The sequence below is a fragment of the Cariama cristata genome, unplaced genomic scaffold (assembly GCF_000690535.1).
Source record: "Cariama cristata isolate BGI_N322 unplaced genomic scaffold, ASM69053v1 scaffold9448, whole genome shotgun sequence".
Taxonomy (NCBI): Eukaryota; Metazoa; Chordata; class Aves; order Cariamiformes; family Cariamidae; genus Cariama; species Cariama cristata.
This window is the reverse complement of record NW_009632819.1, coordinates 13978-38276: the sequence shown is the minus strand read 5'-3', so window position 1 is coordinate 38276 and position 24299 is coordinate 13978. Positions and strand designations below refer to the sequence as shown.

Sequence of the window (24299 nt, the reverse complement as noted above, 5' to 3'; positions counted from 1 at the left end):
CTCTTAGTGCCACCGCTGCCTTGTCCTCTAACAGAATCAAATTAATATTTAAAATGCATCACGCAGCCCAGAACAAAAAGTTCACGTTCCCTAGGAAAGTTCCACTTTCTCCAAAGAAAGATAAACAAATGTATCAGAGAAACAAAAATACTAAAGAAATACCAAACAAGCAGAACACAACAATCCTCCCCCAACAAAAACAACCAGTTTGCAGCTGTCCAAACCCTGTCTGTGGTGCAAAACACGAGCCTGAAGAGCTCCAGCTATTGCTGAGCACAAAAGCACACTATGCACCAAGAAATTAAAGATAAATCAGGATTTCTGTTTTCAACGATGACATGTGATGTGGGCACATATATTGTCCGGCTGGAAGTTACCTGGCAGAGGATGGAGGTGAACTGCTAAGTATTTTGACATTAAAAATATGCATGTTATTGATCAATAAACGTGGTGGCAGGCAGTTATTCTTTTAGCTGTTCAGCTCTGTAAAGTAACAGGTGATCTATAAATGTTTAGTGTTTCTAAACCACCTGTTAACAGTGAATACATTCTTCTCTTTCCAGTACAGGAAAGCAGATCTGCCTGGAAATGCACTTAAACATCTGCCTAACTATTACCACAGCTCAAAACTGAGTGTATGCTAAAGTGTTATCTTGCAATGGCATGGACCAAGTGTCTGCTTAAGTGATTTTCTGAATCAGAAACAAAATCCTCAAATTTAGAAGTCTGTAAGGAAAGGGGGAAAAAGAGAGACAAAAAGGCTGATTTCTTTTGTATCATATATAACTGAAACAAAGGGAAGCCTAGAAAAGACAACTGTTGCTCTCTCAAGATACAAACAGTTAAAGAAGCAGTAACAGCTCCAGCTCCACCAGGGAAGACCTTTCAGGCCACGCAAAGCACAAAACACCTTTGCCTGGTGAGCTCTGCTGGGCTACTGCACATAGTGCTAAGAACTTCTGTTACTGGTTTCTCTCAAAATTTTTATCTTAAAATGCCAAAATCACACCGCATATTTTAAATTATCCTCTGACACTCTGGCTTTCACCATAATGTCTCCAAAACAACATACACATCTCACCTGCACATTAGATCATCTTGAACACTGTTAATACACAGCTTATTTAATACTAAAGTTGAGAAGCAGACGAGCAGAATGTGATTCACTATTGCTACCAACTGCTTCTGAAGACTAATGTTTTTAGTCAAATCAACAATAATGCTAAGATAAAGTAAGTCAAGACTTAAAGCCTTACTTTATCTTAGCAGTTAGCACACTCAATCAACTCCTGCCTATCTGTATCCCAACCACAGTATTATTAAGCCATATTTTAGTATTATATGTTTAGTAGTGCATCCACAAATGTAAATCTGACTTTCATCTATGGCAGTAATGAAATAAATCATACTAGAAGGAGAACCAGCTATATGATTAACTTCTTTCATGTCACAAATAGCCAGCACAGAGGGAAGCCAGGGAAACACAGGGGATGCTCTCCAGAAGCAGAGTTACAACAAACAATAGCTCAAGCTCTGTCTATGGAACTCGGCAAGGAAGATAAAACCGACTTCTAGAGAGTTTGAGGCTGCCTGGAGGGTGTCTTGGGGAGCTCGGGTGTCCACATGCCAAAGGCCAGCTGCAGTTTTGTGGGTTACCTTTTGGTTTTCCGTGTCTCTGTATGTTAGCCCAAAGTAGTCTTTTTCCAAAAGGTTCAGATGTTCGCACACTTTGTCGAATAGCACTTGACCTCTGGAACGTTTCTGTGGGAAATGAACAGGAAAAACAAAAAATCAGGTTTGCAAAATAAGTAATATAAACATTGAAATAACACCTTTTCTGTTTAATCATCAAATCAATAAACCCAAAATGATTTAGTTCAACTCATCCATCTTTCAAACCTATTGACCTGGAGCTTCCTAACAGTCTGCCAAATGGGGCAAACGGGCTTCTCATAAAAGCCGAGGTCTTGATGCAGAGTTAAAAACAAGTCAATACACATCATGTTTCAAGTTTCAACGAGAAGATCTCTTCTGTCTTTCAGAAACTGCAACTTCAAATGCATGCTGAGGCCGTATCTCAGCAAACTGGAGGGTTCTTTGTGTGCACCAGCAGCAACAAACAACGGTACAAAATATTCCCGGTCATGGACTATCAGAGCTGTGACTGGGGGGGGATCCACTGGAGTAAACCCAAATGTGGAGGTAGTTCTTGCTTCGGTAACATTGTGGATTGATTCCAGGATCCTTTTTTGTCTAATATATGGGGAAACGCAAAAACACCACCTACTGAAATCACTGAAAGAGCCCAGTATCTCACTGGGAACACAGCTGAGTAAGAAAGCAGCTTTCCAGCGCCCCACTAACCTTCTTCACTGCTAACACATAAGATGCAAAGATCTCTCACCGTCAACAGCCAGAGCCTTTCGCAGAAGTTTCAGTGTCTCTCATATTGGACGGCAAAAATTCAGGTCATCCTAGCTCTCAGCGTTGTATGTGACGTTGAGCAAAAAATCTCCCAAAAACCAAATGCAGACAGAAGCATCCTCTTTATAAGCTACATGTGCCAACTTTGATATGTATTAATTATAATAAACAGTTCAAAATTATTTGGGCCACTGTTTCATCACTGCCTGCTTCCCTAAGTGCACCTCAGCTAAAGGAAAAAGATCTCCCTACTTTATTTCAAACACACACATGCATGAATATTTTAGTTGATGTCAGCACCGCATTTTCTTTATCTGTAGCACACACATGACTTGCAGCAGACTGGAAATACACTCCTTTCTTCCAACACACGGCAGGAGGCTGACACAAAAGAGGAGAGAATGCCACCTCCCACTTTACGTCCCTCCACCGACAGAGCTGGGCCCGGACGGCGCTGCCAGCCCAGCATCCTTGGCTGGAGGGGGTGGATATTTCGCAATCCAAGCTGACACAGCTATGCCAACAAACCCGTGGAGCCCAATGCTGGCCTCAAACCATTTTAGAAGTTGTCAGCAAGCCAAGAAAAAGCTAAAAAAAAAAAAAGAATTGAGGGTTGCTGCCTAACGCCCTGGAAAACATTCCAAGAGATGATGGAGGGAGCTGTGTGGCATAACCTGTGTGAAATCTGGTATTTCTGCTGGGGCTCTAATGGCATATTAGAAAGGAAGCAGGGAAGTATCCTCTCCATTTTTATCGATGGGGAAACTGAAGAGTGTGGCTGATGGAGTCTAACAAGCGTTCTCCAGGCACCGAAGCGCATTGCAAGCATATTGCTGTAACTTCATTTACTGTGTCTTCCAGCATCATTTGAGCAAACAGCTCTAGGGCTGCCTTCTGCTTGTCATGTGCTTTCCACCCTGTAGTAGGAAGCATAAATATACCCCAGCTCTTTTATAATGTGAAACAAATGTTTTATTAATTCTTCACACCCGAAACTTGGAAGCAGATGCACGGATGGAGACTCCACAGCCTGCGTGGGCAACCTGTGCCAGTGTTTGACCACCCTCATAGTAAAAATTTTTTTTTTCTTCTGTTTAAATGGAAATTCCTGTATTTCGTTTTGTGTCCCTTACCTCTTGTCCTGGCAAACGGGTACCACTGACCACAGCCTGGCTCCATCTTCTCTACTCCTCCCACCAGGCACTGATACACATTGACTGGATCCACCCCAAGCCTTCTCCTCTCCAGGCTGAACAGTCCCAGCTCTCAGCCTTCCCTCATTAAAGAGATGCTCCAGGCCCTTCATCATCTTCGTGGCCCTTTGCTGGACCCTCTCCACTATGTCCATGTCTCCCCTGTACTGGGGGACCCAGCACTCCAGGAGCTGAGTAGATGGGAAGGATCAGCTCCCTTCACCTGCTGGCAACACTGTCCAGGATGGCACTGGCATTCTGTGCTGCCAGGGCACATCATGGACTCTTGTTCATTGTGTTGTCCATCAGAACCCTCCGGTAATAATCCATCCTGTATTGCAGCAATCAAGCTACCAAACCCGTATGTTACTGCACTGTGGTAAATAATGGGGAAACATCACATGGGAAACAAGCAACCAACAACTTAATACCAAGATGTGACACCAACTTCCTTGTCATACAGGTGCTAGTAAGACCCCAGGAACCCTCTTTGCTATGTAGTGAGATACAGGGAAGAGATCAGGAAGACTTCAAGTGTTAAGCGCTGGATGGCACTTCTCAGACTGGAAGCTGGTTGTGCCAAAGGAAAATTTATCAGGATCCAGAACTGCCACCTCCAAGAGACAAATTTTGCTTCTGTGTGAGAGCGTAGGCTTGGTTGTTCCCAGAGGGTTTCAAGGCACTGGCCCGGCAATGCCATGGCTGGTCTGACCCAGCACCGGCCATCGCCCGGCTCAAATCCGGGGCCTCCCCAGTCCCTTCCGACCAGCACAGTCATCATACTGGGCTCCCCGTGCACCTCTGCAAGTGCTAAGGGGTTAACCGTCCTCCACCTGATTACAGTGTAGAGTGTTAGCCTACTCTCATACTCTATTTTTATTCACAAGCAGATTACCTTCCTCTCACTGATAGGGAACTAGGATGAGGAGCTGAAGAGCAGAAAACAGTCCTCTCAGCTTCCTAGAAATGAAAGCCATTGCAGCCTCCAAAGTGTCGCATTTTGGAGCGGTTCTATTTTTGCATCCGATGCTGCAGTCTCATGTGGATGCGAAATGCTGAGCAAGGGCTGTCTGCAGCACGCAGGTATGCCCCTCCTGTTTGAAAGCAATTACAAGAGATCACATTCAGACTGAATTTTACAGGCAAGGGAAAACTCAAGGAAGAAGGAGTCCCACAGCCAAACAGCTATAATGGGATTCATTTTTTTGCCACCAATAACCATCATCTCCACTGCACAGGAACTGCACGGTCAGGGCACCCCAATGAATTGAGTCTTCACTTCCCTGTCTGTTCAGTCAAGGAGCACAGCAAGACGAACAAGTGTCACAGCTGCGGACCTGGATTTTAACTGGAAAGAGTTTGCACGTATCTTTCTGTGTGAATACATATGCAAACACGACACTGCCGCTTTCCTCGGAAAAAGCTGTCAAGCTGCCAGCGAGCAATGCCGCACCAGCACTAGCCTGGCGTTACACTCCGTACAATTACTGTAATAACTCTAGTTGGGCATGACCGCTGGAAGAAGGACAAACAGATTAGTATCATGAAATCCCGGTAGGAATAATTGGACTTTAACTGATGTTCAGGTTATCTGGTTCACATTCCTAATTAGCATTTGCACTTTCCAATGGATGTTAACAATGCACTGTATAACTGTGTGGGCTGGCTCTAGCCTTGCATGCTGCAATGTATTTTGGCATGTGGCTGTACTAACCCATTTCTTTTCCCCTCGTTCTTTCGGGTGGGGAAGCATTAGCTAATTTTTTAATTTGCAATGTGCATGATGAAAAAGATTCCAATTGTGTCCAGACCACTGATTTTATTTCATTTTACTGTTTTGATTTAAACTGCATTTTTGCAATTTATTTTGGTGGACACTTTGGTTTCTACACTGCAGGGGCCACATGGCAGTCTCCTCTGTGCAAACGCAAGGAAAACACCCATAAAAGTTAAAATGTATACAGTAACAAATAACTAGCATACACAAGGGCAAGTTTCTCCCTCCCCACATTGCAGCTCCTGCAATTATTCTGGCAACACAAACAAGTGTAAAAGATTAACTGGTTGTCAGGAATATTTTGCACTCGCCGCAGTGAGCACTCTCTTCCCACAAATTCCCCCAGCTGACTCTCCGTGTCGCTGAATTCCAGCCTCCTGGCAACACACTTTCTCACTCTTTTTTTTTTCAACACGCTTTCTCACTCTTGCCTCTCGAATTACCCAATTTACACAAAAATATGCCCAGTCCCACAAAAAAAACATTACTTGCGCAAACAGTCATTACTTGCAAGCTGAAGTGATTGAGTGTACGCAAGCTTCCAACATCACTTTTGTACCAAGAATCCCATTTCTGGGGGAGAATCTGAACGTCACATATATGTCATAATTTAGTATGCATAGGAAAATATACGCATAATTTAATGCACATAATATGTGCATACACAAACATACACAAATTTCCAAGTGAAGGTTCAGTGCAGTTCCCAACGCAGAGGAGCTGGGGACCACACCACAGCGCTTCCCCGTCTATGGAGAGTCAATCAGAGGTACTAGACTCACGCAGGAGGACATTTTTATCTGTGAATGAGATAAAAATTGGCATACTATGACATTTCCTGTGTTTTTTCTGAAAGAATCTGAGCTGGTCAATATACAAAGGGCTGAACTGAGAAATTCTAGAAGCTAATCACCGCATTGCACTTCAGGCCAGAAAATTCCAAATAGGGGCAATGTGGTTTTGAACAAATCTTGATTAGAAGATGAAAAAAAACAGCAGAAGGTTTATTTCTCCCAAGGAAGATAAACAGAAGAAGTCATTCAAAGTTTAACTTCATTTCACTTCTACACATTTGTAATTGGTGTTTTCAAAGGATTTGCTCTTCTGCTTTTTTACACTTCTCCACGGTTTCTCTCCACAGGGAAAACAAGATGAAGGAGAAAGGTGACAGGAGAGAAAAGAAACCCTGAATTTCTTCAAATCTATCTTTTCTCAACTGAAGTCCCCAGCAGGAAGCTAAGTGGGGAGCATCCAGGAAGAAGAATAGGATGGAGAATCTTTCCTGGAGTGTTAACTGGCAGAAAATCAGCACGTTTTCCTCTGGTTTACTGAAGTACATCTTGCAGACGACGTGCATAACTTGCAGGATGAGGGCTTTTAAAAGCATAACATGACTTAACCACTGGAATTTAGGCCCCTACATCCCCTGCTGTGCTAGCTGAAAATGGCACTGGCAGTTCCAGAAACACCAACATGTAGTTCATCTGAAAGTTCAGTGTGTTGAGAGTGATGTTCTAGGCATCATACAAAACAGTTTAAAGAAAGTTACTTCTGCTAGGGAACAAAAGCTTTGCTGAAGTTACCGGTACAATGTCACACACCAAAGACAGCGGCAAGATGCAAAGAGTGACAAAGCAAACAACAAATACCCTACTCCCCTCTCCCACACAGACAAACAGAAAACTTTAAAGATGAATGAAATGAATTCATTTGGTCTTCTTACTCTGACTATTTTATGTGTCTTAGGGAAGAATCTTGGGTTTGGCATAGGCAGAGTATTATAAATGAACATTTATGAGGACACCCATATCCCTTGGATGGACATAATACTCATCCAGTTTGTAAGCAGTTCACCAGCATGTGTCGGAGACACTAAACCAGACCTTTCTGCCAGCCTTTCAGGTGGCAAAAAAAAAAGGCAATGAAAAGAAAAAGTTCAAAGCAAAACACATTCATTTTTTGGTTCTCAAAAGGAAGTATCATTTAATCTGTTACATCCTTCAATGGTAAACTGCATTTGGAACTGTCCCAGGTCACAATTCCAAATACAATCTACTGAACAAACAATTTAGCCAAATGTGGTCAGAACTAGGAACGAGGCGATTTCAGAAAGATTTAGTTGAATAAAAGCTGTGTTAAAAGGACTTTTTTTCCCCAATGTGAATATATTTAAGGAAATGCTTTTCCTGAAAGCTGCATGCCAATATAAGCTCTCCAAATGTTCAATTTCTTTATTAACTTTTTTTATGTGTGGGCCTGCATATACATCCCAGTAGGTGACTAATATAGTCTAGGAGTTTGAAATAAAAACTGCCATAGTATTTTGCCTACCTCTGCTTTTTAATTTAGAACTCTATCCCATACTGCCTGCACATATAAACGGATGCCCCGTAAGAAAATTTACAGTAGACTAGAAGGTATTCTGACACACAGTGATGACTGATTGTTTTCTTTTTTCCCCCATCATGGTAGTGCCATAATTTATCAGCTTATCGATATTTATCGTCATGTAGCACAGTGAAATGCATTACCATTCTGGAAAATAACCTTCTCCTAAGTATTTTTAACACAAACATTTAGATAAACATCTAACACTCTCTATGCTACAGTTACATACCTGCAGCAAGTGCCAATGACATTGTATAACATGACACAGTTTTGATCAGGGGCGACCTTCTTTAATGCCATTTGAGCTTGCAATCCTAAAAAGCCAGCACTAATCTAAAAAAACCCAGGGGACTGCTAAATCCCAGTAAGAAGATTGGTGACCTAGTCCCCATGCTGGCATCAAACCAAATTAGGGTTTTTGCCTCCTACCTCAGCAGCAGAGATCACACCAGCACTGGCACCAGGCGAGCTCTGCGCGTACCGACGCGTGCCCTACACACTTTGCACGCTTAGGAAAAAAGGGGGTGCGTTGCTCACAGCAATGCAAAGCGGCAAAAGGGGACACCTGAGAAATAATAAATACTCTGGAGCACGTCTTTACACCTGGAAGTGTAACAGCCACGGCTGCACGTGCACACCGGCTACAGAAACACCTGGCAAACAGGATGATTATCAAATGCTTGGGCAGCCCAAGTGCATCAACAGAATTCATACTGTAAAAACTGACATCTGGTAACAGCTTACAAGCACTACTCTCTGATTAAGGAAGAAAACAGCAGATACTATTTCTCAAACAGCAGTTCAATTCTCAGCACATTGATTAGTCTCACACATCTGCTAAATCCTGACATAAAATAATAAACCGTATTCCACGATTTTGGAGGTTTTTCAACAGAGAAAGTAACCCCTCCCTTGCTCAGCTTCCTTGAGAACACAGATTGTTTGGGCTTGGATTTTAAGCAGACGTGCAGCTGATCTGTTGGCTTAATGCCTCCTGATTGCCCTGCCACCTCCTGCAAGACACTCTGCGGTACCTCAAGCGGGTCTCGTGGCATTCAGTACAGCAGTTGAAGCTTTCCAGTGGGGATTATAAATAAAAATATTTTCCTTATTCTACCTTTACTTGGGCGAGTTCAGCAAACACTCATCTCTCCTGCGTAACGACACAGCAAGGGGAACCGACCCCTACCTGTAACATAAATAGTTACTGGCATATATCAGCAAAAATAAACCATAAACATTTTGCTTATTTTCAGCTGAAAAAAGCTCTACTGTCAATATAGTCCGATTTACAGCGTAATCTTGCCATAGGAGTTTAAAAGCCACAGAGCTCTCCCTGACCTACATTGCCAGGCTGCAGTGAAAAAAATAAATAAATGGCACAGAAACCACAGCACAGAAAGATGCTCTTGCGGCAGGAGAGGCAGCACCATGGTCAGGCTTTTGGATTTGGGGTACCTTAGACAGTATTACACCATTAATGCTGGGGCTGTCAAGAAAAATAACACAGTCTGTTCACAAGCTATATCCAACCTTTATCCACTTCAGATCAAAACTATTTCTGGCAGAGCAAGATAAACCATGAGAGACAGACCTCGCCGCCTATCAAAGTTTTGCTTTGCAAGCAGGGATTTCCTCACCGCCCAGTCCCATCTCTGATGTTTTGTTCGCTGTATCAACAGACAGGGATAAGAAAACATAAAAGCAGCCCAGCAAACACTGCATGGGGCTCAGCTGGAAAAAAACTCACCCATATGAGGTGTTAGGATTTTAAATGTCAGCTAATATTTTTAGAGGACGATAACAAAGTGAACATTTACTTAGTTGTGGCCTGGAAACAGCAACTCTTCAGTGCTAACATGGGGACAGCACCTATAAAACGGGAGTAACTAGCAACAGAGCTGGAGATGAATTCAGACGGCTCGGTTGGGACCTGGAGGAGGCAACAGGCACTTGAGTAACTCAGAAACGGGGCAGGAAACAGGACAAAATGCAGGGAGGCTTGGCAGAAGCGTGACCGGGCAGTGACACGAAAATCGGCAAGATCTCTGGGAGGATGGGCATGGGGTAGATGGGGGAAGGGACACCTTGCCCAGAAATAGCAGGAGGCTTTAAAATCTGAGCATCTCTCTGGGGAAGAGAAAAGGGTAAGCAAAGCCCTTCATCCACCGCTTGTGATTTATATTCCAGTAGCAGTTCAGAAGGCGTGGGGAGGTTGGAAGGCACCCCAGTAAGAAGCAGCAGGCTCTGTGGGGTGAGGACCAGCCCAGGCAATGAGCCTGGAGAAGACAAACGTGGAGGGACTGACGCAGGCTCACCCTGGTGAGGCCATCAGTAAGGACTGTGACAAGGACAGGAGCCCTGGAGCCAACAGACCTCTGTCTGTCGAGGGTGAAAGGCGGGTAAAAGATCACCCTCTCCTGGGCTCCTGCAAACAGGTAAACCAGCAATGAGCCTTGTAGTACCTGGGTTTGAATGTGCATGACCAAAATTTTTTTCAAAACTTTGCCAGATGGAGAACAAGCTCCTGTTGCCTGGCTCGTGTCCAACTGGTGCACCAAGGAGGGGGAACCGGAGGCAACATTTCACTAGGAAGTTTTCAGTTAATGATTTATTCCCCAGAAAATGCAGTTTCAGGGCAGCTGAAACTCTTTGTCAATGTAGGTCGACTCCTCTCACTAGTTTTCACCATTATGAAAAATGGCTGGCGCCTCCAAAGTATCAAAACGAAGATTTTTGTCTGCTAAACCCATCATTTCACTGCCCAAATAATTTTCAGAAACTACTAACGAAAGTCAAGAGATAAGAGGACTAGACACAGAAAATGGATGTGGAGAGGACAGGTACACATATATTTTTTTTTGTTGTTATTTTAAACTTTTGTCATTTATTTTGATTGTGATCGTGTCCTCTGCTGTCCCAAAAGGTGGAATTTAAAGCCCAACCTGCAGTTTACCTGGTATAAAGTCTCCAGGTGTGATTTGGTTTTAATCCCTGGTTCTCCTTCAGTCTCTGTAAAATACTTGCATATTAACTAGAGGATACAAGAGCCCCCATCTGTCTAATCGCTTAGGTGTGTTTTCCTACCAAGGTTACAAGAGACCTCTTCCCCGAATACCATGCAGCCCAGATGTTCCCAGCTGTGAAGAGCTGCAGGGCAGCTGGGGCAACTAAGCATCTGGTGAGGAAGAAATGCTCCAGCCCCCGAAGTGCCACACCAGCATCCTTCCTTGCCTTGTGGCATTTCCAAAAGGCCTGGCTCAACATGAAGTGACTTTTTTCTGATTTAGATTTCTTTAGCTTCAGTGAAATAATAATAATCATCATCATCACTTAAAAGAGAGCCCAAACATTTCTGTTTTTGCTTCAATTACCAAACTGAAGCAAACCTCCTTTTTCTGCCCAGCCTCACAGTTGATTATTAGGAGCTGGACAACATCGGTATCAATTTCCAGACCATTAATGCTTCTTGAATTGACAAGTATTTTAACTCATAAAAAGCTGCCTACAGTATTTGGAAAAAGCAAGCCAGAAGAGTCGTTTATTAACTCTATTCACCTGGAACATATTCAGGCAATAGTCAGACTCCTACTGACATGTGTCAGGTAACATAGATCCTAACTGAATCCCCTGGCTAATCTAAGTCAGTCCTAATTAGCAGGTCTGGGGACAGAAAACATTCTGTGTAACAACGACGATCCATTCCAAACCAGTCACATTTACTGAAACACATCCTGGGGAAGGAACAAAAACCTAAAGCAAAGCTCTTCATATTAAATTAACTGAAATGTAAGCAACGAGTAGGTCAAAAGGAAAAGACTTATTAAAAAAATTCCCTCTTGCATTCAGTAATCAGTTTCACATGTAAAGCCATTTGCAAGACACTGTGTGGAATTCATTAAACAATTAAAATGTGCAGGGGGTAACCGAAACTGTATCCTTCAGAAAGCAGAGTGCATCTTATTACAGAGGTTTCCTTCCTGGCCTTAAAGCCTACCTCAGAACGGATGAGAAGTTCAATGTTATTAAACGCCCCGTGCAGAAGCAGCGCGCAGGTCCAGGCTGAGGCAGCTCCTGGGGAAGGGGCAGCTCTGACGCTGTGCAGGGAGGGGGACCACGGGTTCCCCCATGGCCACACAGAGAGGTTTTGCCTCTGGAGGCAATCTTGCAAGTCAGGAAAAGAAACGCATGCAGCACTGAAGTCAGCCACTGCTCTCTTTCATTTCTGGTAGTGGTGGAGAGCAGAAAGAAGTCTGCTTGTTCTCTATTCTTCAAGCCTGTCCGACGATCACCTCTAACAACTTATTTTTTAAGGATGCGTCTGTGTACTTTCACTTTTTAACAGGAAAAAGAAAAATTAACGTGAAAATGAATGCTCCAACCTATTTAAGAATCCATTTATTTCACGTCCATCTTGTCTCCAAAACGGAGTTTCAGTACATACTTGTGTAGGGCAGAAAGGGACCTGTTCACTCTGCCTCTGTCTGTGTTATCAACCTGGGTTTCAAACGTACGGAAATAAAACTTCTCACCATTTCAACTCAAGTATGCTGCTCTGAAGTCACCTGAGGACGAGGGGAAGCCCATTAAGAAACCGGGGTCTCCATCAGGGAGGAAGTCACCAGAGGTTCACCACAACGGCACAGCAGCAGCTACAGCATGGGATGCCTGACTACTGCCCAGGTCCCAGCAGCAGAGAAATGAGAAAATGGAGAAAAATGGAGGGGAAAAAAAACCCCACACCCCCAACCCAGTGTATTTTTACCAGTCCCCTCCCACTGCAGCTGACCCCCACCCACCAAGAAGCAGGGACACCAGGAATGCTTTCTGAGATGCTGGCTTTCCACATGCCTATCTGAATCCTACAGCAACTCACTCTCTCTGATGCAGGGCTGCCGAGATGCCACAGACCGGCTGCCATGGAAACATTTGTTTTCATTTACTGGTGTCCTGCACGGTAAGAAAGTCTGAGTGGTACAGGAACGGCGAAAGAGTATAAATTACCAATGGGCTCAGAGCTGAGCCTTTGAAAATGGAATCTAATTATTTTACCGTTATTTAGACAGATTATGTTATAGCTTTCTGATCTCACTTTGCGATTAAGAACATGTATACGCTTAGAGCAGCAGCGATGAAGGCAAATTCCAACCTGTTTTAGGAAGACACTTCAAATTAAGCTACATGTAAGGGAGAGGATGACAGCTGGTTCCACTTGCATCTTTTAATTAAAACGCAGTAGTCTAGATAACAGAAAATTGAGATGGGGCAGAGAGGGAAGAGAAGGGAAATAATCCTAGAAATAGCATGATTGTACTACAGCACTTGAGGACCCCTACTTAAAGTGCAAGGAACCCAGAAATAAGTTATTTCTGCTTGTTTTCTTGTATCTTAGGAAAAAACTGAAGTAGCACATTCATTGTCTTTTTTAAGGTAATCTGAAATCAATTTGCAGTCTTGGATCTTCATTTATCTTTGGTTCTTCAAACCACCAAATGTAAAGTATAGGTCTAGCTTGCTTAACAGAGAAGTCCTCAGCACCCCCTTTGCAGTGCTGTTTGGGCCCCAGCTGTGGACTTGGTCGCTTTCACAAAGAGCATTTCTGATCCCGGTGCTGGCCAGGCGAGCACAGTGAGCCGCCCAAGGAGAAACACTTCCAGAAGGAGCACACATCCAGGTGGAAATCACCCCTTAGCTCTCCTCTGAGCAGACTGAGCGCCCATTAGAAACCTCCAGCTTCTCCATGAGATGGGAGGACCACGTAGCCACCCTCAGGCTGTTTTTCTTTGAGGGAGTACCAGGGACGTCAGCGTACAGCAAATACTTCAGCTCCAAAAGCCAACAGCTGTCCCTGGACCACTGAAGCACCATTAGGCAGCCGTCCCACCTCTGAAAGGAAACACCCCCCGTAAATAAGCCCACCACTACCATCTGTAGGCTCCCAGACGAGAGCGGCAGTGGGGGCACAGACGGTAACACTTCTTGTTTACGGTTTTGGAGGAGAATGAACGAACAGGTTGGGTTACCTGCTTAACCGGGTTTTGGCTCATAATGTCTTACTGCATGAAAGACTTTCTGGGTCAGGACCGATAAAGCACACACTGCAGGGCCTCAAGAGAAAGCCTTTACCTGGCACTTGCTTAATATCCTTTCACCAAAAGGATACCACATTAGATGAACCATCATTAGCCTCAGCTTTGAAGTCAGCTCCACTACATTTTCGCCGGTAGAGACATCTCATGCAATATGAAAAACTCCTGGTGTCACAAATGCAAAGCACGGAACGCGAGAGAGATTGAAAGATACCGCAGAAGGCAGTGAAGATGCTTGGCGTTAAAAATGGAATAAGAAAGAGTGGCTTCTGAAACAAAGGCCACCAAGGGGATAATGGATTAACCAAACCTGCCTCAGAAGCATCCCAATCTGAGTACGTGCAATTTCAGCTGTTGGGTCATTAACTGGATGAACACATAATTGATAAGCTGTAGGTTGCGCTCTACTTGAGAGCAATAAGCTCCTTTAGATGCTATTAATATTTAACATATATAAAAGCATTTGTCATTTGCAAAGCACTCTACAGAGTAATGATAGATTCTGTAACGACCCTCAACTCCCAGACTAGGGAATGCAATTCTGGAGGGATAAATATCTGGCCCACATCCAAATCAAGATTCACTGACAGAGCTATTATTCTACCTCAAAATTAGGTTTCTAAGTTTCTGGTTCTTCTAGATTACGCTGCTTTGTAGCCTTCAGTGGATAGGAGCATGGCACTCAGACAGAGCTGGAAGACAGGAGCTGACAACACGGGATGACATTTCTGACTCACGTCCACCGACCACCACACCCCTACCCTGGGCCACCATCCTCACCGAAGATGCAGTTAAGTGGGTTAAACACAGGGAATGGAAATACTAAATATTTGATTACCAGGTGTTGTCTGCCCCTCTCCCCTTTCTTTTAAGCAATTAATCTTGGGGAATTTACTGATCTCCATAATTTGTTAGGTCTTTCAGTATACTTTTTATATACTTTTTTTTTCCCCCAGTTTAAACGGATACAGTAAAGTCACTTGTAGGTGATCCTCATATTACGATAGCATTTTTCTGAAATGTGAGAGAATACCTCTCATGCTGCAGCGCTGAGCTTCTGCGAAACAGCCACAGAACTTTGTTATTACCCCAAATTACGGCAGGAGAACTTCACCTTCAGCCCCCTACATGATTTCCTGAGATGTCTCCTGAGACAGACCCTCAGTGTCCCTGCCCTACTAACTCCCTTTGTATATACTTTTTCTCCCCGGGAGAAAAAGCATTGTGAAAGTCACATCATTTCTCTTGGCTGGACAGAGCATCCTTTTGCTGTAGCTCAACCTTCTGCACACGGGAAGTGGACTCCCCTGGGGATCTACCAAGCGTTCCCACGGGCCAGAGCAGGCTGTGCCAGAGAGGTACCTGCACTTCCATCCTTAATACACACAAAAAAGAGGGTAGATTTAGACTTGATATAAGGAAAAAATTTTTTACAATGAGGGTGGTGAAGCACTGGAACAGGCTGCCCAGAGAGGGTGGTGGAAGCCCCACCCCTGGAGGCATTCAAGGTCAGGCTGGATGGGGCTCTGAGCAACCTTATCTAGTTGGAGATGTCCCTGCTCACCGCAGGGCGGTTGGACTAGATGACCTCTAAAGGTCCCTTCCAGCCCAAATGATTCTATGATTCTAATATACTGGACAATACCATCTAGGAAGGATGCAAAATCTGGATCATCCATTTAAGGTACGTAAATGCACGCGTCACTCCAGCGTCACTTGCTCCCTGAAATATCTGTGCCTCCTAACTTCTGTTTCAATGGACCCCCATGGTCTTCTCATCATCACAGCCTTACAGCTTTGTCATTTGAGGATTCATCCTTTTAGGAGCTCTGTTCTCATCAATATGACATTCTGCCTAGGAAGTCTGATCATCTTAGAAGCAGATAAAGTGATTATTGATGACAGTTGATACAACTTCAAAATAAGTAAGTAGAAAAAATGTACACAAAATTTTTATTGGACACTATTCAAGAGCTATTCAGAGCTTGCAAAGCAGAGAAAACTGACAAGTAATAAAGCATGATGGCTTCTATATGCTATCATTTTGACACTTCAACTCCAACAGAGTCCAAGTTCAGTGAAAAAGTGAAACTTCCTAAAAGAAAGTATTATTCACAGCACTTTTTTTGCGTGAGTGGAAGTTTAACATAACAAATCTCCCTTTCTGCTCCATCTTATAGTCTCATAAAGCTCAGCCTGTTAGACAAGATTTCCACAGAAATCCTATTTGGTAAAATTTGCTTGCCTGTATTCCAAAAAGTGACTCACATTTTACAACCGAGTGGCAAAAGCTGAAATGAGTTTGACTCTTTCCATCAAAGCCAGTATTAGTCACTCTTCCAGCTTAACAGTTTGCATGTTATCCTTGACAGACAAAACTAGGACCACAGGTCAAGAAATGACAATTTAATAGTCACAACTTAATAGTGGCCAGAGAGCTATCGCTAGGAAACAACACAGGATGTGTCCAGTGCAATTAAGAGATACTCAACAGCCTGACTGCTAAGTTGCTGTAAGAGTAGTAAAAATCACAGCTCCTGTTTGCAGCTAAAGCCTAGCATAGCAAAACTTGGCCCGACCTGTAAAGCCGTGGTTAAATAAAAATCATAATGTTCCTCCTCACCTGCCACTCTCCAAAGCACTTAAAATGAGAGCGGCTGGAGGATGCAAAGGCTGAGTGCAGTCTGATTGTAAAGCCGTCAGTTTGGCTCCCAGTCAGGTACTCCTTCCCTCTGCCCTCCCTCCTTCTTCATGCTCCTGCAGGTTCCCCTTTCAAGCCTGTAGATTATTTCATCTCCACCTTTATGCCTTCCCGTTCTCTCCTTTCCTACCCCGTGGCACCCCACAGTTACCCGAAGGAGGGTTGGCTTTGCCGAGCCCTCCCGCACACCCCCTGCCCCTCCTGGGCGCTGCTCGACCAGGGCTCAGCCTTGCGTGCGTGGTCTCCTGACCTACAGCAGGTTCAGGACAGGCAGGCCCACTGCCCATAGACCACCTCAGGGACAATGGTGGAAAGGAGAAATGGGTCCCCTCTGAGATGCTGAATTTGCTCACTTTCTGCTTCTCTGTGACCTTCTGGAGTTGAAGGAGGGCAACCTCTTCACACGGCTCTGCCCACAGGCACAGACTGGTTCCTAAGTCAGAGTGCAGCAAAGACCACCCCTCCCAAAAGCAGGCTCCTGGCAGAGTCCCAGCAGGGAAGGCGAGTTTCCTTACAGAAAACCACCCGCAACTTTCTGCCAGTAACGTTTAGACACAGTTATGATTCACAGACATTGCGGAGAAGCACATCCAACTCCCCACACTCCCCTGGGGGTGTCTTATGCCCCCGCTAATTTCACGATGGTCAGAATTACTGCTTGGACAGTGACTCAATGTGAGTCTCAACTCAGCAGAGTACCAAGGAAAAGACAAGCCTGATGGGATCAAAATCCTTCTTTGTTTATGGGCTCTGCTGCCCATAATTCATTTTCTGCATTCTGTTGTGGCATGTGCTGACATAAAATTAATCCAAAGTCTCTGGCTGTTCCAGGAACTGCTCATGATCCCTCACCCGGCTCAAATCCGTGCAACGTCTTCAACCTCCAGAGAAAACAACGGAAGCATCTCTGTGCTTGGCACTGGCAAAAATATCAGGCCATTCATTCTTTTGCTTAAATTAGAAATCTAATTTCAACTGTTTTCCTCCAGACAGGATGAAAAAAAGTTGACAAAAAGCAATTTACCTCTACTTCACATGCATATTCCGATCCATCCAGGAGTGTCACTTTGCACTGCATATTTTTCGGTTTCTTGACGATCTTTAGAGGAGACTTAGAAAGTTTGCTAGACGATGACTTCTGAGAGAGCTTGTCGTCCTCTAGCTGCTGGTATTCCAGCTGTTTTGCACTCGCAGCAGCAAACTCCTGTTCTTTGTCTGTGGCCTATAAAGAGAAGGAAAGAAACTTTTTGAAGCGAGAGAAACCACTCGCGCCATGCAGCACACCGCGCACCCTGCACCCAAGCACTGAGGTGAGCCTAGTGTGGGGCCTGGACCAGAAAGCCCCTGACACAGGACAAAGGTTTCTTTACCCATTGAAAAGACTTCCTGTATTGCCCATATTCCTCCCAGCCCTCTCTTCTCACTCCAAAAGGTACAGAATACCTGTGGAGGCAGGGAATGCATGAAAATATTTCAGGCTTCTACTTTTTCCATAGGTACAAAATCCCTCTTGGATTTCTTGGGCCTGTTTTTCTGGTCTGTTGGAAATGCTGAATAATTGTTAAATGCCGAGATGAACAGATACTCCTACAGTTTGTTGACATTACTTTTAAGTCCTGTACCTATTAAATCATATGATGCTTCTGTGGTGTCATAGGGAACAGGAAAAGACCACCAGGTTTGCACTAATTTTGCCATCAGTGAGAAAAGAGTCCCCTGAATGAGGGCACGGATGTCCCCGTGACAGTGTGAATTCGCAGGGGGATGCTGTCGTGCCTGGGAGAGCAAAAGGCTCCCCAAGCACCCGAGCCAAGGGTTAAACAAACAGGATGGAAATGAGGGGCCACACAACTTTCATGTGCAGCCGGCTGGCTAATGGATGGTAAGTACAGGATGAGAGGCTGAATTGTGCTCTCTGCAGATGCCCGATAAGTCCCTCAACCTGGTGAGAAGTAGGTGCTATTTGAAACACAAATATACTGCAGGGAAAAGGGGCAAGAAGAAACAATCACGGTTACTTTGGCTTGGGTTTATCGGAGGGTCAGACCATTTGAAGAGTTACCGTGATGCAGCACAGCCCGTGGTCCTCTCCTCGGCATTAGATGAAAGCCAGAACAGCTCGACAGCATTTCACCCTTCCTAGCAACAGCACCGTGCCACAGTCATTGCCTTTCTCACCAGTTATGCCCCTGATAATCTCCAAACAAAACCTCCGCAGAAGTGCAGTAATACCTATGCTAAAGTTTAAATAAAATAAAATAAAATAAAAATAACATCTTTCTGTTACAGGAAAAAAAAAAACAAACTATTTTGGCTCTGAATGATGCCAGTGTAATAAGCAACAAGCATTGCTGGAAATACATTGTAAATTAATCCTCCAAGTCTGTTCCCATTCACTGTATATAATAAGCCTTCATGAGAATGGAGTAAATCCATCCAAAGGCTTTAATCTGCTTTGAGAGCAGAACAACCTTGCATCATATAACCAGCAACAACAGCGTACCACTAAATCACAGGGAACTTTCTCCGGGAGATTTCACACAAACAAGCCATAAGCTTCCCCTCCACCTTCAGGTAAATGGAGGAAAGAGGAATTTGGAATCAGCTCTGCTGCCAACAGCACCAGCTCCCACCAACGCCCCAGCAAACTGCAAAGAGGCAAGGCAAGGCCCATGCTCCTCCTTTCCCTGCGAGAGAAGACACGAAGACACAGCAAAGGTCTCCTGGGCTTCCCTGGGTGGAAGCGGGACTAGAAAGATAAAAAAGCAACACAAAAGCTGCTTTCAAAATCCACCTCATCTCCTGAGCCGTGGATGTTCTTCCCCGGGAGCAGCCCAGGGTCCATCAGCTCTTCCCCCACCCAGCTCCAGCACTGGAGGACTTTCTCCTTCTAGCACCTGGACACCAGCTCTGTCTCTGGATGTCAAGGTCCCTGCATACCTTGAAGGCTGGCAGGAGATGAAGGCAGAAGCATATGTCAGCAGATTAGCTGTTCGCTGAGCATTTAACGCTGACAGCAGCTGTGACGAAGGGGAAGAGCCCCCCAGGCTCAGAGCAAGGCTTGCGGCCAGCTACCCCTCTACCACAGCCGCGGCCAAGCTGGCAAGGGGTTCGACCTACTGCACCGAGGGCACGACGAGATGGAAGATGTCTCCTTTTCGGGCCTCTGTGAAGAGTTGCACTGCTGCTGATGGGCAGAGGGACTCTCTGATGATTTCCATACATTTTGTTAAAGAAATCAGCCATGGGAGGTGGCAAAAGTGGTAGAAACACACTGCCATTGCCAGCAGCTTGTCAGGTTTCACCTGTGAGGGTTAATATGCGCCTCCCCCCGCCCCCCCCCCAACAACAAAAAACAACGAACAAAAAACCTAGATGCATAGAATTCATCTTTTTAAAGAAAAGAGGAAAGCTGCTGGAGAGAAAAGCCCACAACAACAAGGGCACCCAGCAGCCATTTAAAGTTTAAAAGTAACTTTAGCCTACACACAAATTCTATGAATCCTTATGGATTGGTGATTACTTTCCTTCACACAAAGATGCTTGGTAACTCAAGACTACAGCAGAAATTTGCCTATTTATAGGTTTGGGGTTTTTTTAAATGGTATTGAGGTTATTGAGGTTCCTGTCTACATTAAGATCAGGGGAATGTGTCTAGGTTACCATCATACAAAGGATTTTCTCTCATTTGTCTAAAGAACAAAACATGCCAAGAACTATTAGAGAAGATCTCCCAAACTACACTGACATGTTCAGGCACTGAGGTACTTTCAGACTGTATTAAGCCTCTTCTTCCTAAAGAAACATGACATCCTGGTATCTAAGGGAAAAAAAAAGGCCAGCGAAAAACCCGGGTATGCAGTGATTTATTTTGAACTCTGCAAGCATAGTTGCATTTCCTCCTGAATTCTTCCCCAAGATCCCTCTGTGCTGTATTTCTGCAGTATTTTCAGTGTCATGGACTCAACTCAGTGCAGCACGAGTTGCTTAAGAGTTTGTGGTTTTTGAACAGAAGCTGTCTCATCTCTACCTAGACTACTGCACCTTACCATGACACAGTACGTTCAACCCCTTCTGCAGCTGGACCCCCCTCTCGAAGTAAGCCTTTGGAGTCACAGCATTCAGCAGTAATGATCTTTGACGCTTCACAGCTTCTCACTGGGGTATGAAGTGATATTACCAAGCTTGCACAACGTGTAAATCCCATCTACTTAAGGTAGTTGCTCAGAAATGTCAGTGCCCAACTCGTGCGGTGCCTTCTTGCTCATTTTCAACAAGATAGGAAAGCAGGAAGATGGTAAGATTGCCTTGTTATACCTGATATAAAGGACTCATTTCTGTAGTAACTGCTAATCTCAACATGAAGCAGCCTTTTTGTCTTCATTAAAATGTTCTTTTTTATGGGTATAGAATGACAACAAAAAGTCACTGTCATGAATCTGTAACTTACATCTTTCTGCCCATGGTTCTCTCACACGAGCGACAGCAAAACCCATCAACTTCCTCACTGCGATCAATGGCGGCAAGAGAGAGAAGGATCCCCTTTACTCCTTTAATTTTCGGCTTTTCTAATGACACCATCGCCAACAGCCCTGTCTCTTAGTGCTGCACTTAAGCGGTACTTTCCTGTGATACAGACACTCAAGCCACTACGAAATACACTGGGCAGATCCCAGCAGCCGGATTTGGCAGTCAGCTTACAACAGGAACTTGCGGATTCAAACTGGTCATCTCAATGGGAAGGTCTTGCATCCTTCACTAACCCAGTTGCTCTACCAAGGCTTCTGCAGACACCTGCCCACAGGAGATCTTCTTTGGGAAAGGAAGGGATCACGCAGCACATGAGTGCATCTCAGAGCTCCAAACGCACACCTCCATCAACACAGATGGACAGGTTTGGTGCCCAAGGGCTTGTTTTCGTTGCTGTTGTGGTTATTTTGGGGTTGGTTTGTGTTTTGGTTTTTGTTGTTTTTTTTAAAGATGAAAAGAAACTTGAGGCGGAAAGATTACTGAAGATGTCTGGAAGAACAAAATTAATAATACTTATGCCTAGGCCTGATAGAATTACACTTTAAAATAATGACCAGTTTGTGCAGCACCTTTCTCTTTTTGGACAAGCAGCCCTGCCTCTTTTCCCCAAACTAACTACAGGCAATTCTGATCTATTTCAGAGACCAAAATTGTCCCAACACATAATCGGTGGATGTGGGAGCAAGAGCAGAGAGGTCTTTGGTGGGCATGGAGTGAGCCTGATCAAGCATTATCCATGGTAAAAATGGTTAGCAATCAAAAAAATAAGCAGTTCTTCCAGTGGTTGATCTTCAATAGCAATAGCCACCAGAAATCCTGCCCTGTCGTGTCTACCTCTTGAGATATTAGAAGTCAGACATGATACCTCTTTTAATCTGGTCCCAGAAACATCTGTTGTCCCAAGCATTTGGGTAATGCACCCGTAAACAAGGAAGATATGAAATTGCTTACACCCCCATTTTTTCCCCACCACCAGCAAGTTTGGGCTGTAGCTCTGTGGATGAAAGCTTAAAACCCAAGACGACAGCCAGCCCCAAACAGCTCCTACAGGAGCACTCCCGCTGATTTTAAGTAATGCCTTACATCTGCTTGCTTCACCAGCACTGTCTCCCAACTAGGTAAAGTAACAGGACCCCACTTCAAACAATCTGATTTTTTTAAAGGGTGGAGGAGAGGAGGAGTTAGACCGATTTATTCCACTCTTCAAAGGTGAATGCGATCAGATGGAGGTCATAACCTTACGGAACTAAGAGATGCGATTTGCAGGTACCTCATTAACTGTGTGTCACTTACCCACGAAGAACAATGCCTGTTAATCCTATTGACTGGAAATTATTAATGGGAAAAAGCAAGCAGCTTCCACAAATTTAATAAGTGCAAAAATGAACCAAATGGAAAAGCATGTGATAGCTCTTCTGAAACCTATTACATGAAAAGTTAAAGTAATTATAATGCAGTCATTTCAGAACTACGAGAAGCTTAAGGAACCACGGATTCTTCATGGCTCACGCATCAGACAAGCAAGCATGAAATCAGTTTTCGGCAGGTGTCAAAGAAGAAATGAACTCTGAAAATATTTTCAGCTTCTTAAAAATTGGCACTGTTTGCTATCTAATGCAAATGCAAGATCAACGATGTTTCCTGCTTAGTTAATAGGACTGTCCTTATATGTAAGCACTGGAGGCAGAAAGACTTGACGTGAATTTCAAAACACTGCGTGAGAACTATTTTTTAAACACAAAAGACTAACCAGTCAAGATCTACAGCATCACACCAAACAGCCTTCCACACGTATCTGAATATATATTTCCACTCCTAACACATCAGGCTCGGTATTTCCCAGGAGCAGTAAGTGGGCATGTTAGCTGGTTGCGTGCTGCAAGCACGGGCTCCCTTACCTGCTCCTTTTTCACCGGCGTGCTGTGGGCTGCCACAGCCGAGAACTGCTCGAGCGCGGTTTGCTGCTCTTCGCCAAGCTGCTGCTGCGGCTGCTGGTCCTGCGGCTGGGTCTCCGCCGCCCCTTGCTGTGCAGGGCTCTCCTGCTGATCCTGCTCTTTATCCTTGGACTCAGAGTCCGATCCCGATTCTGTAGTCATGGTTGGTTATTCTGCAAAACAAGGTGAGCAGACGTACTGAGTACGATCTTGTAGCCGTGAATTTGTAAGCTAGGCTTACAAAATGGAGAAACATCAGGCACAAAGTTTGAGTCTTAATATGCTCAGCCTTTACAACTAAAGCGGTTATTACACTGGCCCAACGAGGATCCCTAGGAAAGCTTCTCTGGTGCAAAAGACCAGGTCTAAATGCATCCATACTCTAAAGAAGAGCTCATCGCCATAAAATCTTATAACATACAGACATTATAGGACTTAACGTTCACATTAAATACAGACATACAGTTCTACATAGTTCATAATTCATAAAAGGAGAGTAACACACTGAGAAAAGCTCGTGTGATTGAGGACCCTATATCCAGCACAATTCACCGCAGTCTGGGTTTCTAAACCACATGGGAACTTTTGAAAACATTCAATCTTTTGTTCTTTGCATTAAGGTCAACAAGGCTTGAACTCCTCAACACCTGCACTCCCTTTTGGAAATGGACTCAAGTACTTCTGATGCTTCCAGGCAACACATACGCTAGAAACATCTGAAGTGGGCCCACCAACAGCAGTGCAAATGTACCGCTGTCCTTAAGCCCAGTTCTGCCCTTCCCACTTGAATTCCTCCACACTTCTGTCATTTCTTTCTAAGTGCTAGAGCATCCAAAAGAAAATACTCCCATTAAGTCATTCTAAGCATTAGATTTAAAATAAAGTGAATATGATTTTCCTTGAATGTCAAAAGTCTATGTTTGACCTTAACTTTGTCCAGTACTAAATCAACAGGAAAATATTAGCACTATTCATTCAAAATCTTAACTATTTCAATTAAATAGTTTTGTTACAAACGTGTTTGGCACCCAATTCTCAAACTGCATACAAGCAAACCCCAACTTTAAAATACTACTGTGATTTTGCATCAAAACAAGGATTTGAAAAAGCAGGCTCTGTGCCAGTTGAGCAAAGAGAGTGTGCTTTCACGTTCGTTACTCCTACCTTCTTAGCCCTCATGATCTTATCCTTGAGCCTTTTGCTTTTAAGCAACCTGAAAACAAACCAGCCTGCTGCAATCTATTTCTGTGCATCATCAGGCCA

General features: G+C 44.2%; 1 protein-coding gene across 1 annotated transcript in view; it reads right to left on the bottom strand.

Moving 5' to 3' along the window:
• The window catches only part of LOC104166548 (band 4.1-like protein 3), a gene marked incomplete at its 3' end in the record, with an annotated part of 29071 nt that extends 5873 nt beyond the window's left edge, over positions 1-23198 (bottom strand). Inside the window, exons 1-3 of the mRNA XM_009706512.1 lie at positions 23001-23198; positions 17597-17794; positions 1657-1761 (exon numbers count right to left, since the gene is read on the bottom strand). Coding sequence (XP_009704814.1) covers positions 1657-1761; positions 17597-17794; positions 23001-23198 — 501 coding nt within the window. The remainder of the gene's footprint in view (positions 1-1656; positions 1762-17596; positions 17795-23000) is intronic.
• Between the last annotated feature and the right edge of the window lie 1101 nt (positions 23199-24299).